The sequence below is a fragment of the Rhinatrema bivittatum genome, chromosome 9 (assembly GCF_901001135.1).
Source record: "Rhinatrema bivittatum chromosome 9, aRhiBiv1.1, whole genome shotgun sequence".
NCBI lineage: Eukaryota > Metazoa > Chordata > Amphibia > Gymnophiona > Rhinatrematidae > Rhinatrema > Rhinatrema bivittatum.
This window is the reverse complement of record NC_042623.1, coordinates 130472297-130490395: the sequence shown is the minus strand read 5'-3', so window position 1 is coordinate 130490395 and position 18099 is coordinate 130472297. Positions and strand designations below refer to the sequence as shown.

General features: G+C 45.4%; 1 protein-coding gene across 1 annotated transcript; it reads left to right on the top strand.

Moving 5' to 3' along the window:
* Window positions 1–712: 712 nt before the first annotated feature.
* On the top strand, window positions 713–9424 carry LOC115099570 (alpha-1,4-N-acetylglucosaminyltransferase-like). The gene is made up of 2 exons (XM_029617303.1): window positions 713–856; window positions 8494–9424. The coding sequence occupies exons 1-2, from the start codon at window positions 713–715 to the stop codon at window positions 9076–9078; spliced, it is 729 nt and encodes a 242-aa protein (XP_029473163.1). The 3' UTR covers window positions 9079–9424.
* Window positions 9425–18099: the final 8675 nt, after the last annotated feature.

Sequence of the window (18099 nt, the reverse complement as noted above, 5' to 3'; positions counted from 1 at the left end):
GGTGTCTGCACTCCCCCCCCCCCCCACCCCATGAAATAAAGAGGCCCAAACAAGCATTATGTTTCTTTATGTATTGTACTTAAAATATCACATATACTGTAAATAAATGCACCTTCACCATTAAAAATATCTTTGTATCAGAGTGCTCCTTTCCTGTATAGCCTGCTTTTGATTGTGGTGATGTAACTCTTACAATTCCTCCTGATTGAATGCTTGTTCCTCCTCCTCCTCTTTATCTGTGTTCTTGTCCAGTCCTATTGGAGGAGGAAGTTGTCTGGTTTTTGCCATGTTATGTAGCATACAGCAGGTTAGAAAGATCATACAGACTTTAGGTGGGTTGTAGAGAATGCATCCCTAGATCTGTCTAGACAGTGGGAGAATATTTTGAGTAGGCCAAATGTTTTCTTGATGACTGTTCTGGTCAGCCATTGGGGTCCTGTTATATTGCACCTCTACAGCAAGTTTTAGGGTGGCCACAGGGATCATGAGTCAGGTTTTCAGTGGATAGCCTCTGTTACCTGTAAGGGAGAAGCCAGAGGAAAATATTAAGATAGGCTTTCAGGTTGGATAGCACATTAGGTCATTAGACTGGGCCAGAGCTGTCCTCCTGAGCAGGCAGGTAACATAGATATGAGTAAGACACACAGAACAGGATCATTGGAATGTGGTGTAGTGATAGGTGCATTTCAGCCTAGAAGCCAGTCCCCCGGTGATGCAGCTTTCCTGGGAGCAGTCATTAATTTCTAACTATGAGAGGATAAGTGAATCTAGGAAATTTAAGAACAACATCCAGAATGAGACACTTAGCATCACAGACCTCATTTATATTGAGGGAGTGGAAGCCCTTGCAGTTGCAGTAGGTGGCCTCATATCCAACTGGTGCCCACCACCAGATATCAAAAGATCACATGATGGCTCTCTTGGATGACATATAAATATGTGCCAGCTACTATAAAGCACCCATCGGGGTTCAATAGGGATGTGCTTTTGTTTAATATGAATAGGATTCCCAAAATGAATGGGATCGAAATAGTTTATTTTGGGAGTCCCCAAAATGAATGGAGGAGGTTCCCAAAATAAATAAATCCTATTTGTTCCATTTATTTCATCCCAATTCATTTTTATGGGCTATTAAAATCTATGGCCCATAGAAATCAATGGGGAGCAAGTATCAGTTAGTAATTGTTATTATATAGCAAGTTAGCAGCCAGCCCTTCCCAGTGTGTCATATGTGAGGCTGTGAACTGGTGTCATGGAAACCACAACACAGAGACAACATATCACAGTGTTCTAACCCATTTCAGTTCTTCAGATCTAGTGATGTGGATTTTGAATACTAAGCATGAGATACTCTGTGCATTTCCACTATAGACATATTGGGAGGATGCTGTTACCTACAAATTCCCCTAATTCTATGATAGGGAACTTGCTGCCACATGACTATCTGCCATACCCCTAATTCCACCATAGGGGATAAGGCAATGAGGGTGGATGGAACACATCTGAGGGTACTCAACTGGCTGACCTATTCAATGCTTCTTTAGAATTGAGAGTAGTTCTGGAGGACTGGAGATGGGTGGATTTGGTTCCTATTCATAAAAATGGAAGTAAGGAAGAGGCTGGCAACTACAGACCTCTGTGGTGAGCAAATTAATGGAATTTCTGGTAAAACAGAGGATTGTGCAGTTTTTGGAATCAAATGAATTGGAAGATCTGAGGCAGCATAGTTTTACCAGAGGTAAATCTTGACAGATGAATCAGATCATTTTTTTATTGGGTGACCAGAGAGCTGGATCAAGAAAGGGTGCTAGATATAATGTGCTTGGATTTCAGTAATGCTTTTGACATGGTTCTGCATAGGAGTCATATAAATAAATTGAATGCCCTTGGTATGGGACTTAGAGTTACTGACTGGGTTAGAAACTGGCTGGGTGGGAATCGACAAAGAATAGTGGTAAATGAATTTTTCTCTGAGGAGGGCAGTTATTAGCAGTGTGCCTCAGGGATTGGTCCTTGAGGAAGGAGGTCTCCTGGTCAAATATCATCAACCAGGTGCAGCAGAAAGTGATTCTGTAGCAAGGACCTGCTCTCCAGGTGATTAGAGATGTGCATCGGGTGCCCGATCGTTTCCGCTTTCGGTTTCATGTAGCCGCGGGAAAAGTTCGTATTCCCGCGGATCGGCATTTTTTTTTTCGTATTGAATCATTTATGGTTTAGCAGGCACTAACGGGAGTAAGCGTGCACTAACTCCTGTTAGTACGCGCCTAACACAAACTCGTTAGTGCACACCCCATTCCTTCAGATTTAATTATTTACAATCCCCCACCCTCCCGACCCCCCAAAAACTTGCCTAAAGTCCCTGGTGGTCTAGCAGGGGCCCCGGGAGTGATCTCCCACTCTTGGGCCATCGGCTGCCAGTAAACAAAATGGCGCCGGTTCCCCTATGGCCTTACCATGTGACAGAGGATATTGGTGCCATTGACCAGTCCCTGTCACATGGTAGGAGCAATGGACAGCTGGTGCCATCTTAAAAAATGGTGCGGGCCATCCATTGCTCCTACCATGTGATAGGGGCTGGCCAATGGCACTGATAGCCCCTGTCACATGGTAAGGGCAAAGGGCCATCAGCGCCATTTTGATTTGTGGCAGCTGATGGCCTGAGAGTGGGACATCGCTCCCGGGACCCCCGCTGGACCACCAGGGACTTTAGGCAAGTTTTGGGGGGGCCTGGATGTTGGAGGATTGTAAATAATTAGATCTGAAGGGTTGGGGTGGGTTTGGGGTTTTGTTTTATTTCTATGTACCCTTTCCCCTCAAAAAAACCGATAAGAAACCACACGAAATTTCGTGGGGTTTTCCTATCATTTCTGGGGACCCCTGATACATGACAAATTATGAAATATCATAAGATATTTTAATTCATCATAAAAACAATGCATTTCCCACAGATGATGCATTGTCCTCTCACACCAAGAAAGTGTCTTCCAGGGCTACTGCTTAGGAGGGAAGGGTTAGCTCAACAGTCATATTTGGTGATTCGATTATTTGGAATGTAGATAGCTGGGTGGCTGGTGGGCATGAGGATCGCTTGTAACGTGCCTGCCTGGTGCAATGGTGGCAGACCTCATGCGTCACTTAGATAAGATTTTAAACAGGGTTGGTGAGGAGCAAGTCCTGCATGGATGTTTCAAATAATTCTTCCTCAGAAGACCTGCAGTCTTGCTTTTTGAAGATCTCTAGTTTGAGTATAAAGTTTTCATTAGAGAAATTAAGTACTCTCTTGACTAACATTGCGGGCATCATTGGTTTTAAAATTATTAAAGAGAATTTGGATACATTTTTGCACTACACTAGGCATATTTTCTTTGGACAATTTTCAAAAAAAGAAAAAAGGATTACTTTTGGGCAAATGATGACATGGGGAGGAGTCTTCAGTTTTAAAAATCATTAGTGAACTTCCATGTTTGTTGCCTTTCTAAAAATGTTTCTAAAGTTTGTTTTATTTTTGTTTAATATATATTCAAATTTTCCTACATTTACTATCTTTTCTGTATGCATAATACGTAGGTTCTAAGGCCTCTTATTATAATCTTCAGGAAATATTTCTTTACAGAGAGGGTGGTGGATGCACAAAACAGCCTCTAAGTGGAGATGGTGGAGGCAAGGTCAGTATTTGAATTCAAGAAAGCATGGGACAAGCACAGGGAATCTCTGAAGAAGTATTAGAAATTGTAGAGCTGAGCAGTTGTTTGGATAGGGAATCTAGACAGGCCGAATGGTCTTTTTCTGCCATCATGTGTCTATCTTTCTAAGTATAAAACAAAACCAAACCATTGAAACTTGAGGTACTGCAAAATAGCAGATATGTCTTGCAATTATTTTTTAATTGTTTATAGTTAAAAAGACTTACCCGAGAGAGTGGTATCAGAAAGATGTCAGTGTGTTCGCAGTCTCATGAGCTCTTGCCCTTACAGGGCTACAGCCCCTCTCTTGACTTCACCACTTATTAATTACGTCATTTACCAACTCTCTTCAGGTTTATCAATTAATATTATGTTTTTATAAAGTGCAAATGTGCCTCCCTTAAAATCCCTAGAAAACCCGTATTTTATCATCTAACATGCCACAACTGATTATTAAAATCTTATATATTTCGTTTTATGCTTATCTCTCAATAGTAGTGCTGTTATATTTCTTTGCCGTGTTTCTTCACTGCTTCAGATGAATCGCCCGACATTGGCCATGTTTCGGCGCACTCCTCGCGCCTGCTTCAGGGGCTACCGTTCCTTCACAAACTCTATTACAAAAACATAAATCTATAAATGCCTCTAGAACAATATCTATATATGTCTCACTCTACTGCGGCATTGGTACTCACGATTCAGTGTGACACAGATCCCTCCTACCGTGTTGTCTTTCAAAAATGGCGCTCAAACGCTATTCTTCCGTCTCCACCGGATATCAGCTGTTTTATACCCGAACCTCAAATCCAGAACTAGACTATCCACTACAGAAAGACCGCCCAATCAACTTCCTTATTAAGCCCAGCAGGGGCAATTGTGTTCAATTTAAAAATCCAACGCTGTTCGCGCTGTAATAAACACAGATTTAAATCCCCTCCCCGCTCATCTTGCTCAATACAGTCCAAAACCGTACTATGTAGAGTTTCAAAAACATGAGATTGTTCAGCACAGTGCTGAACCAATGGAGCTTCCATCCTTCCTCTCTTCAATGCGCTTTTATGCTCTATTAGACGTGTTTTTAATGCTCTCGTGGTTTTCCCCACATAAATGAGCCCACAAGGACACCAGATGGCATATATAACATTTCGTGAAGCACAGGTAGTCACTCTGAACGGTTTAAATTTTTTTAATTTCTCAAGAGGAATTTTTATATTGGAATGAGCAAGTGGGCACATGACACACGACCCACACGGGAAATGACCATTCTCTTCCTCAGATCTAATCTCTGGAACTTTAAAATGTGACCTAACCACCTGATCTTTAATGCTCATTCCTCTTTTGAAAGCTATCAAAGGCTGAGTTATGAACTCATTGTGAACCTGTAATACGTTCCAATGTCGTCTAATACTCTGCACTATCCCATTCACTCCCATAGAATATGGTAATACACATGTCAACCTGCTATTATTTATGGGTTTTTGTCTCGATTGCAATAGATATTCTCTATGATTCCATCTAGCTCGTTTATAGGCTTTTCGGATTACCCCCAACGGATAACCTCGTTCCATAAAACGCTGACTCATCTCTCTTGCTCTCAATTTATATTCTTGAACTGATAAGCATAGTTTCCTCAGCCTCAAAAATTGGCCGAAAGGAATACTATTGCGCAAAGTTATAGGGTGACAACTAGAATATTCTAGTAATGTATTTCGATCCGTTGGTTTCTGAAAAATCGTGAAACAAAATTTATTGTTATCCAAAGAGATCCTTATGTCCAAAAAAGGAATCGAAACATGATCATAATTATGTGTAAACTGCAATGCCTGTTCACAAGAATTTAACCAAACCATAAACTCTTGGAAAAGGACCTCAGTCCCACGCCACACTATGAAAATGTCGTCGATGAAACGGCGCCACACAATGATATTATTTTTATATGGAGAAGTATCTAACCAGCGTGCTTCAAAATGTCCCACATACAGGTTAGCGACACTGGGGGCCATAGTGGCCCCCATTGCCGTGCCACCAACCTGTTGGTAATAGCTTTGCTCAAATAGAAAAAAAAATTTTTTCAACGCCAAAGTGGCTAGATCTATGATGAAAGCTATAGGAGGACGAGTAGATGTTACCTGTGCTGTTAAACTGTCCCTAAGGACCTCTAATGCCGCATCCTGCGGTATATTTGTGTACAATGACACGATATTGTCGTGTCATTGTACACAAATATACCGCAGATGGAATCATAGAGAATATCTATTGCAATCGAGACAAAAACCCATAAATAATAGCAGGTTGACATGTGTATTACCATATTCTATGGGAGTGAATGGGATAGTGCAGAGTATTAGACGACATTGGAACGTATTACAGGTTCACAATGAGTTCATAACTCAGCCTTTGATAGCTTTCAAAAGAGGAATGAGCATTAAAGATCAGGTGGTTAGGTCACATTTTAAAGTTCCAGAGATTAGATCTGAGGAAGAGAATGGTCATTTCCCGTGTGGGTCGTGTGTCATGTGCCCACTTGCTCATTCCAATATAAAAATTCCTCTTGAGAAATTAAAAAAATTTAAACCGTTCAGAGTGACTACCTGTGCTTCACGAAATGTTATATATGCCATCTGGTGTCCTTGTGGGCTCATTTATGTGGGGAAAACCACGAGAGCATTAAAAACACGTCTAATAGAGCATAAAAGCGCATTGAAGAGAGGAAGGATGGAAGCTCCATTGGTTCAGCACTGTGCTGAACAATCTCATGTTTTTGAAACTCTACATAGTACGGTTTTGGACTGTATTGAGCAAGATGAGCGGGGAGGGGATTTAAATCTGTGTTTATTACAGCGCGAACAGCGTTGGATTTTTAAATTGAACACAATTGCCCCTGCTGGGCTTAATAAGGAAGTTGATTGGGCGGTCTTTCTGTAGTGGATAGTCTAGTTCTGGATTTGAGGTTCGGGTATAAAACAGCTGATATCCGGTGGAGACGGAAGAATAGCGTTTGAGCGCCATTTTTGAAAGACAACACGGTAGGAGGGATCTGTGTCACACTGAATCGTGAGTACCAATGCCGCAGTAGAGTGAGACATATATAGATATTGTTCTAGAGGCATTTATAGATTTATGTTTTTGTAATAGAGTTTGTGAAGGAACGGTAGCCCCTGAAGCAGGCGCGAGGAGTGCGCCGAAACATGGCCAATGTCGGGCGATTCATCTGAAGCAGTGAAGAAACACGGCGAAGAAATATAACAGCACTACTATTGAGAGATAAGCATAAAACGAAATATATAAGATTTTAATAATCAGTTGTGGCATGTTAGATGATAAAATACGGGTTTTCTAGGGATTTTAAGGGAGGCACATTTGCACTTTATAAAAACATAATATTAATTGATAAACCTGAAGAGAGTTGGTAAATGACGTAATTAATAAGTGGTGAAGTCAAGAGAGGGGCTGTAGCCCTGTAAGGGCAAGAGCTCATGAGACTGCGAACACACTGACATCTTTCTGATACCACTCTCTCGGGTAAGTCTTTTTAACTATAAACAATTAAAAAATAATTGCAAGACATATCTGCTATTTTGCAGTACCTCAAGTTTCAATGGTTTGGTTTTGTTTTATAGTAATATAATTGAGGTTTTTGAGCCAGTATATATCTTTAATATCTTTCTTAGTATGACAGATTATGTATATGCAAAAAAGGACCCTACATTCCATTAGCAAGATATGCTGTCTAGGGATGTGCAGACCAAAAGTTTATGTTCATAAGTCCATAAGTCGAAAGGGGGGGTCAATTTCGGTCAATATGGACATATGGAGAATTCCATAAGTTGAGTCTATGTCCATACGTGCACCGATTCCCTAAATAAAAATTTAAACCCCTCACCCTCCTTAATCCCCCCCCAAGACTTACCAAAACTCCCTGGTGGTCGAGCGGGAAGTCAGGACGCCATTTCTGAACTCCTTTGCGAGGAGCACGTGACGTCGGCGTCACGTCGGAGTGACGCGGACGTCACGTGATTCCCCGCGCGTTCGCTCCGGGACCCTCGTTGGATCCAAAAGGAACTTTTGGCCAGCTTGGGGGGGTCAAAAGTTCCTTTTGGATCCAACGAGGGTCCCGGAGCGAACGCGCGGTGAATCACGTGACGTCCGCGTCACTCCGACGTGACGCCGACGTCACGTGCTCCTCGCAAAGGAGTTCAGAAATGGCGTCCTGACTTCCCGCTCGACCACCAGGGAGTTTTCGTAAGTCTTGGGGGGGGATTAAGGAGGGTGAGGGGTTTAAATTTTTATTTAGGATCAACAATCGCGATTTCCAACGTATTCAACATAGCTATGTTGAATAAGTTGGAAATCCGATCGTTTTCGCCTCATCACTTTTTTAAGTTAAAAAACAAAAATAAGTTGCGTTTTACCTATAAGTTCAAAACGAATGCACACCCCTAATGCTGTCTTTTATAACACACCAGCTAGACAGCTAATGTGACTTTCTATAATTCACTGATCTATTAAGAAGAAAAAGGAAGTCTGTAGTCAACACTAATTCAGGGCACATCAGTTTGCTATTTCAAATTTCATAATTAGGATATATAGATAGAAATAGCACCATATTAGCAAGCCTCAAAATATACTGCAAAGAAAGTACATTTTGCATCAATAAACATTGCTAAGGCACAGCATGTAGTACATCTTCAGTTGAAAATTGGTATTCATTGGAATAATCAATGTAATATATGTTTATTTGACCCAGATTTGTGTTAATAATGAAACAAAACTCATGAAAGAATAACTACTTTCGCTCTTCAATTTACAGGTAAATCCAGACAAGGAACACTTCTGGACACATATTAGTGCCGATGGCTTCAGGTTAGCAATGATTTGGAAGAATGGTGGGATTTACATGGACACAGATATCATATCCATGAGGCCTATCCAAGAAGTAGATTTCCTGGCAGCTGAGGGATCACGAGATTGTAGCAATGGGATATTTGGTTTCCAAAGGCACTATCAGTATCTATGGGAATGCATGGAAGACTTTGTGAAGAACTACAATGGAGCCATATGGGGACAACAAGGCCCTCGACTGCTTACCCGAGTTTTAGCACGGCAATGTGAGTTGCCAGTTTTCAAGCATGTAGAAGATGTCACATGTGGGAATATTTCCATTTTGCATCCACAACGATTCTATCCAATTCCCTATCCTGCATGGAGACGGTATTTTGAGGTCTGGGACCCCCATGGCACCTTTAATAATTCATATGCCTTGCATTTGTGGAATTTCATGAATAAGGGTACGAAGAAGGTTATTGCTGGAAGCAATACAGTGGCTGAAAATCTCTTTATCAAATACTGTCCACTTACTTATGAATTCATTGTGAAAGCTACACCAAGGAAGTAAACATAAGATGATAACATTATTAATGACAATAGCTTTTTACTCAATATTCTCCTCAAAATCAGAAATTGCCAATGAGCACTGTGAAAAAAAAAATTTAGACCAACTCCATAGATGTTCCATGGAAAATTTCAATTCAATTCTCTTGTTCAGTTCCTCAGAGTTATTTATCCCAGTTTGGACAGGCCTTTTATGCAACTCATGAAAGCCTCCAAAGCTAATATATTTCTTTGTGCACTATCCAACTTAATGAACTATCACCATGAAGCTACAGTCATTTGTACGTGAACTGTTACGCTCTTTTAAATTTCTTAACATGATTTTCACATCACCTTTATTTTACTGTAATATCCTCTTTTTTCACATGTAGTGTATTCTAAGTGATTGTGTTTTAAATTTTACCATCAAACATGATTTTTAGTGTCTTTATTCTTCTGGCTTCTCTAGCATTCTTTCCATTGTTTTCCCCCCACTGTTATACTTGCACATAAGTTGATTTTTTCTTTATTATATCCTTCAATATCCTGCCCTCAGCATGCTATATAAGTACACAGATTCTCCACGTACACCTTTCAAAGCTAATTGCGTAAATTGCCTGTCTGACAAATTGCCCTCCCCCAATGTGGCTGAAAGTCTAATTGATCTACAATGCACAGACTTTTAGCCACATTGAGAGGAGGCATTCCAGGAGGCATGTTTAGGTTAGGAGAGGAAATGCACATGCTGTTGCAGTCTGGGAAGCTGCAGACCAGGTGTGAACCCTTGAACCAAACTACCCTGGATAGAGTAGCTCGGGAGGCGGAGCCACAGGCACAGATCTTCACCCGGGAACCAGGAACCCCCCAGGAGGAGCCCGTAGGGTCCTAGAAACTTGGGACTTAAGAGCCACAGGCACAGGTCTTCACCCGGGAACCAGGAACCCCCCAGGAGGAGCCCATAGGGTCCTAGAACCTTGGGACTTAGGAGCACAGTAACAGTCTCTATAGAAAAGGCCTGGGCAAGAGTAATTCACAGAGTCCAGCAGCAGGGAACAGGAAGGCCCGGCGAGAGCGGGGCAGTTAGATAGTCTGTAGCCTGCTGAACAAGCAGTAGAGAGCAGGCCCGGGGTCTGTAGTATGCCGCGGAGCGGAGCAGACAGGTAACAGGAACAGAGTCTGTAGCGTATCGTAGGCTGTGATCTGCTGAAGGCAGGACCGGAGTCAGTAGCGTGCAAAAGAGCCAGACCGGGCAGTGAGTAGAAAGGAGACGAACCCAAGTCAGGCTGGCAGCCAGTTGAAGCAGTCTCAGGAGCAGGCAAAGGTCGGAGGCTGGCGGCAAGCAGGAGCGGAGTCGGGCACAAACTGAAGTCAATGGCGGGCTGCAGGCAGAGGCGGAGTCGGGAACACGCTGAGGTCAGTGGCAGGCGGCAGGCAGAAGCGGAGTCAGGAACAAGCTGAGGTCAATGGCAGGCAGCAGGCAGAAGCGGAGTCAGGAACAAGCTGAGGTCAAAGGCAGGCGGCAGGCAGAAGCGGAGTCAGGAACGAACTGAGGTCAACCGGGAAGCCGAACAGCAGAAGCGCAACTAAGAACTACTAACAGTAGCGACCCTCGTTGCAAGGCAATGAGAAGGCAGATGAACGCCGGTTAAATCAGGCTTGGGGCGTGGCATAGTTAGCCCAGGCGGGGCCAGACTTCCGGTGACCGTGCGTCCATAATGCGTGTCCTCACGCGCGCGCGTGGCAGCAGCGAGATGACCCAGTAATGGTGGACGCCCCAAAGGCCCAGCAGAGCCGCGAAAGCGGCGTCCCCGGCATCGGAGGTGAGCCCTGAGCACAGCAAAAAGAGGGGAAGCGGTGGAGACCACAACAGTACCCCCCCCTTTATGGCCCCTTTTGAGCGGACCGGGTTTCTCTGGATGGTCCCGGTGGAACTGGTGCAGGAGATCTTTGTCTAGAATAGTACGGCTGGGCTCCCAGGTGTTATCTTCGTCACCACACCCTTCCCAGGCCAGTAAATACTCCCATCTGCGATTGTGAAATTGGATGTCCAGGACGTCCTGTACTTTGTATGTAGGATCATCATCAACGGTTGTGGTTGCAGGGTCCGGAGGTGTATGGTGATACCGGGAGAGGACTACAGGCTTGAGCAGTGAGGCGTGAAACACGTTGTGTACTCTGAAGGAAGAAGGTAGCCGAAGCCGATACGATACCAGTCCCACTCGTTCAGCCACTCGAAACGGTCCACAGAACTTTGGGGCAAATCTTCGTGAGGGAAGTCGAAGGTGCAGATTCTTCGTACTTAGCCAGACTCTATCCCCAGGCTGGAATGTAGGAGCTGGCCGACGATGGCGATCGGCCGTCTGCTTAGCCTTCGCGGCCGCACGGAGAATCTGTCTTCGTGTCATGTGCCACAATGCCTGGAGTTGCTGGGCTGTTACATGAGCAGCGGGTGAGGCACTGGGAGCCTCTAGTGGGAGTGGTGGTCGTAATGGTTTACCATATACTAGATGGAACGGAGATTTGCCCGTGGCGGCATGGACCTGGTTGTTATAGGCAAATTCGGCCCAGGGTAAGAGCTCAGACCAATTGTCTTGCCTCTCATTAATGAAGGCCCGGAGGTAGGCTTTTAGAGTCCTGTTCATTCTCTCGGTCTGTCCGTTGCTTTGAGGATGAAAGGCTGTGGAGAAACTAAGCTTAACCTGGAAACATTTACAGAGGGCTCTCCAGTAGCGGGCCACAAACTGCGAACCTCTGTCCGAAACGATATCTTGAGGGAGGCCATGAAGCCTGAACACATGTTGGGTGAACAGGTGGGCCAACTCGGGTGCAGAGGGAAGCTTAGGCAGGGGAACCAGATGGACCATTTTTGAGAAACGGTCAACCGTGACCCAGACGACCGTATGTCCCTGGGATGGAGGCAGGTCAACTATGAAGTCTGTAGCTATATGGGTCCATGGTTCAGTGGGAACCGGAAGCGGGTGCAGGAGACCATATGGGGAGCCAGAATTGGGTTTCTGGCGAGCACAGGTAGGGCAAGAAGCCACCTACGCGGCGACATCACGCCGGATGTTGGGCCACCAGTAATACCGGTTAACAAGCTCCAGGGTCCTTTCTCGTCCAGCATGTCCTCCAATCAAGGAGTCGTGGGCCCATCGTAATGCAGTCAAACGGTCCCGGCGTGAGAGCACTGTGCGGTCTTGCGAGAGGATGGTCATGGCAGAAAGCCGAATCTTAGAGGGGTCCAAGATGAACTGTGGTGGGTCAATGTCCTCCTCGGCACAAGAGGTGCGAGACAGGGCGTCTGCCCGGAGATTTTTAGCAGCAGGACGGTACTATACAACAAAGTCAAAACGACTGAAGAACAAGGCCCAGCAGGCTTGGCGGGGGTTCAGTCGTTGAGCCTGGGTCAGAAATTCCAAATTCTTATGATCCGTGTAAACGGTGGTAGTGTGCAAGGAGCCCTCGAGCCACTGTCTCCATTCCTCGAAGGCGAGTTTTATCGCCAGCAACTCCTTATCCCCAATGGAATAATTAATTTCCGCGGCTGAGAACTTCCGGGAAAAGTACGAGCAAGGAAGGAGTTGTCCAGTATCAGAGTGCTGGCTGAGAACCACTCCCACAGCGATGCTGGAGGCATCGACCTCCACGATGAATGGTCGTGATGGGTCCGGGTGTTGGAGACAGACATCCGAGAGGAAGGCCTCCTTGAGATCGGAAAAGGCCGCGACAGCAGCCTCCGGCCAGTGCTTGACATCTGCTCCTTTCCGGGTCAAGGCTGTAAGAGGAGCCACACGGTGAGAGTAACGTGGAATAAAATGTCTATAAAAGTTCGCAAAGCCCAGGAAGCGCTGGAGGGCTTTGAGACCCGTGGGCTGGGGCCATTTCGTGATGGCGGCTACCTTTTCTGGGTCCATGCAAAAGCCAGCTGCTGAGATAATATATCCCAGGAAGGGTAGAGATTCAGCTTCAAACACGCATTTCTCAAGACGAGAGAGGGAGCAATTTTAGATCTAATTCTCAGTGGAGCACAGGACTTGGTGAGAGAGGTAACGGTGGTGGGGTCACTTGGCAATAGTGATCATAATATGATCAAATTTGATTTAATGACTGGAAAAGGAACAGTGTGCAAATCCAAGGCTCTCGTGCTAAACTTTCAAAAGGGAAACTTTGATAAAATGAGAAAAATTGTTAGAAAAAAACTGAAAGGAGCAGCTACAAAAGTAAAAAATGTCCAAGAGGCGTGGTCATTGTTAAAAAATACCATTCTAGAAGCACAGTCCAGATGTATTCCACACATTAAGAAAGGTGGAAAGAAGGCAAAACGATTACCGGCATGGTTAAAAGGGGAGGTGAAAGAAGCTATTTTAGCCAAAAGATCTTCATTCAAAAATTGGAAGAAGGATCCAACAGAAGAAAATAGGATAAAGCATAAACATTGGCAAGTTAAATGTAAGACATTGATAAGACAGGCTAAGAGAGAATTTGAAAAGAAGTTGGCTGTAGAGGCAAAAACTCACAGTAAAAACTTTTTTAAATATATCCGAAGCAGAAAGCCTGTGAGGGAGTCAGTTGGACCGTTAGATGATCGAGGGGTTAAAGGGGCACTTAGAGAAGATAAGGCCATCGCGGAAAGATTAAATGATTTCTTTGCTTCGGTGTTTACTGAAGAGGATGTTGGGGAGGTACCCGTAATGGAGAAGGTTTTCATGGGTAATGATTCAGATGGACTGAATCAAATCACGGTGAACCTAGAAGATGTGGTAGGCCTGATTGACAAACTGAAGAGTAGTAAATCAGCTGGACCGGATGGTATAAACCCCAGAGTTCTGAAGGAACTAAAAAATGAAATTTCAGACCTATTAGTAAAAATTTGTAACTTATCATTAAAATCATCCATTGTACCTGAAGACTGGAGGATAGCAAATGTAACCCCAATATTTAAAAAGGGCTCCAGGGGCGATCCGGGAAACTACAGACCGGTTAGCCTGACTTCAGTGCCAGGAAAAATAGTGGAAAGTGTTATAAACATCAAAATCACAGAACATATAGAAAGACATGGTTTAATGGAACAAAGTCAGCATGGCTTTACCCAGGGCAAGTCTTGCCTCACAAATCTGCTTCACTTTTTTGAAGGAGTTAATAAACATGTGGATAAAGGTGAACCGGTAGATATAGTATACTTGGATTTTCAGAAGGCGTTTGACAAAGTTCCTCATGAGAGGCTTCTAGGAAAAGTAAAAAGTCATGGGATAGGTGGCGATGTCCTTTCGTGGATTGCAAACTGGCTAAAAGACAGGAAACAGAGAGTAGGATTAAATGGGCAATTTTCTCAGTGGAAGGGAGTGGACAGTGGAGTACCTCAGGGTTCTGTGTTGGGACCCTTACTGTTCAATATATTTATAAATGATCTGGAAAGAAATACGACGAGTGAGATAATCAAATTTGCAGATGACACAAAATTGTGCAGAGTAGTTAAATCACAAGCAGATTGTGATAAATTGCAGGAAGACCTTGTGAGACTGGAAAATTGGGCATCCAAATGGCAGATGAAATTTAATGTGGATAAGTGCAAGGTGATGCATATAGGGAAAAATAACCCATGCTATAATTACACGATGTTGGGTTCCATATTAGGTGCTACAACCCAAGAAAGAGATCTAGGTGTCATAGTGGATAACACATTGAAATCATCGGTTCAGTGTGCTGCGGCAGTCAAAAAAGCAAACAGAATGTTGGGAATTATTAGAAAAGGAATGATGAATAAAACGGAAAATGTCATAATGCCTCTGTATCGCTCCATGGTGAGACCGCACCTTGAATACTGTGTACAATTCTGGTCACCGCATCTCAAAAAAGATATAATTGCGATGGAGAAGGTACAGAGAAGGGCTACCAAAATGATAAGGGGAATGGAACAACTCCCCTATGAGGAAAGACTAAAGAGGTTAGGACTTTTCAGCTTGAAGAAGAGACGACTGAGGGGGGATATGATAGAGGTGTTTAAAATCATGAGAGGTCTAGAACGGGTAGATGTGAATCGGTTATTTACTCTTTCGAATAGTAGAAGGACTAGGGGACACTCCATGAAGTTAGCATGGGGCACATTTAAAACTAATCGGAGAAAGTTCTTTTTTACTCAACGCACAATTAAACTCTGGAATTTGTTGCCAGAGAATGTGGTTCGTGCAGTTAGTATAGCTGTGTTTAAAAAAGGATTGGATAAGTTCTTGGAGGAGAAGTCCATTACCTGCTATTAAGTTCACTTAGAGAATAGCCACTGCCATTAGCAATGGTTACATGGAATAGACTTAGTTTTTGGGTACTTGCCAGGTTCTTATGGCCTGGATTGGCCACTGTTGGAAACAGGATGCTGGGCTTGATGGACCCTTGGTCTGACCCAGTATGGCATTTTCTTATGTTCTTATGTTCTTATTATTGGCCCGGAGGGCCTGAAGGACCTAGCAAACATGCTGGCGGTGGGAGTCTATGTCTTTGGAGTATATGAGGACATCATCCAAGTAGACTATTACGTGGGAATGGAGCATCTCTCGAAGGACCTCGTTCATGAGGTGCTGGAAGACGGCGGGGGCATTACAAAGCCCAAAGGGCATCACGAGGTACTCGTAATGCCCATCACGTGTGTTGAATGCCGTCTTCCACTCGTCTCCTGGGCGAATACGTACGAGGTTATAGGCCCCTCTCAGGTCCAACTTGGTAAAGATGTGAGCTCCTTGGAGACGGTCCAGTAGTTCCGGGATGAGTGGCAATGGATAGCGGTCTCGCTTAGTAATGGCGTTGAGACCACAATAGTCAATACATGGTCGTAACGAACCATCCTTTTTGCCCACGAAAAAGAATCCAGCACCTGCCGGTGAGCGGGATGGACGAATAAAGCCCTTGGCTAAGTTCTCGGAGATGTACTGGGACATCGCCTTAGTCTCTGGTAGTGAGAGAGGATATACACGGCCACGAGGCGGTGTAGTACCGGGAACCAGATCAATGGGACAGTCAAAGGGTCTGTGTTCCGGGAGAATCTCCGCCATCTCTTTGGAGAAGACATCTTGAAAACTTTGGTAAGCCTCTGGCAGGAGATGTGTGGAACAGAGATGCAGAGTGTTGGGAGGACGAGGAAGCCGTAAACATTGGTCGAAGCAGGCAGGACCCCAGCTAACTAGCTGGAAGTCATCCCATCTGATGACGGGGGAGTGCTGACAGAGCCACGGAAGTCCCAGCACCAATGGATGCACGGCTCGTTCCAGGATGAGTAGAGAAATCTCCTCGGAGTGAAATAGACCCGTCTGCAAAGTCACTGGTCTCGTAGAGCGGGAGATAACTTCAGGCAATAAGGTCCCTCGGATCAAAGAGATGCGTAGAGGAGGATTCCTTGGTTCTGTAGGCAGGCCCAGTTGTTTCACCAGCTCAGCCACAATAAAGTTCCCCTCAGCCCCAGAATCGACAAAGGCCCGAATCTGGATCTCCCCACCGGGGTACTTGAGGGTTTCAGGCAGAGTGCAGAGAGGAGCGGATCCGGTAGCGCCTAGGTGTAGCTCCTCGGTATAACCTAGGCACGGGCGTTTCTTGGACGCTCAGTGCAAGATGACAGGAAATGTCCTTTACCTCCACAATAAAGGCAGAGGCCTAGCGAGCACCGACGGCTCCTCTCTTCCGGAGTAAGTGGTGACCTGCCCAGCTGCATGGGTTCAGAAGCAGGGTTGGCAGCAGGAGAAGTCCTTTGCAGAGGAGACCTGGAGAAGACGTGTAGGCGTGGCTGACTCCTACTACCCGACCGAGTCTCTCTGTCACGCTGTTGAAGACGGCGGTCAACCTTGCCTGCAATGTCCATTAAGTCATTCAACTCCTCAGGAATCTCCCGTCCTGCCAGTTCATCTTTTATCCGACCAGCCAGGCCTTCAAGGAAGATCCCTTTTAAACAATCATCCTGCCAAGCAGGTTCCATGGCCAGGGTCCGAACATTGATAATGTACTCCACTACTGGACGTGTGCCCTGTCGGAGATGCAGGAGTTCAGACGCCGCCGTGGACTGGTGTGCAGGGTCATCAAAGGCCAGGCGAAACTGAAGAAGGAATTCCTGAAGATTCTGTAGCAGAGGATTGGAGCGTTCCCACAAGGGTGAAGCCCATTCTAGCGCCTTGCCATCCAGTAAAGAAAAAATATAGGCCACTTTAGCCGCTTCAGTGGGAAACTGGGTTGGTAACAAGGTGAACCGTACTTGACATTGGTTCAGGAACCCATGGCAGGACTTACTGTCCCCAGCATACCTGCTAGGGGCTGGCAACTGTGTGTTGGGAACAGCGACTGATACAGAAGGCCCTTGGCGAGTAGAAGCTTCTAGACGAGAGACCAGTTGGTCCACAGTGGCAGCAAGAGTATCAATACAATGTTGCTGTTGTTGAAGGCGCTGCGCCATCCCAGGGATAGCCTGCAGACTGGGAAACTCCGCCGAGTCCATGGCCTTGCAAACTGTTGCAGTCTGGGAAGCTGCAGACCAGGTGTGAACCCTTGAACCGAACTACCCTGGATAGAGTAGCTCGGGAGGCGGAGCCACAGGCACAGATCTACACCCGGGAACCAGGAACCCCCCAGGAGGAGCCCGTAGGGTCCTAGAACCTTGGGGCTTAAGAGCCACAGGCACAGGTCTTCACCCGGGAACCAGGAACCCCCCAGGAGGAGCCCGTAGGGTCCTAGAACCTTGGGACTTAGGAGCACAGTAACAGTCTCTATAGAAAAGGCCTGGGCAAGAGTAATCCACAGAGTCCAGCAGCAGGGAACAGGAAGGCCCGGTGAGAGCGGGGCAGTTAGATAGTCTGTAGCCTGCTGAACAAGCAGTAGAGAGCAGGCCTGGGGTCTGTAGTATGCCGCGGAGCGGAGCAGACAGGTAACAGGAACAGAGTCTGTAGCGTATCGTAGGCTGTGACCTGCTGAAGGCAGGACAGGAGTCAGTAGCGTGCAAAAGAGCCAGACCGGGCAGTGAGTAGAAAGGAGACGAACCCAAGTCAGGCTGGCAGCCAGTTGAAGCAGTCTCAGG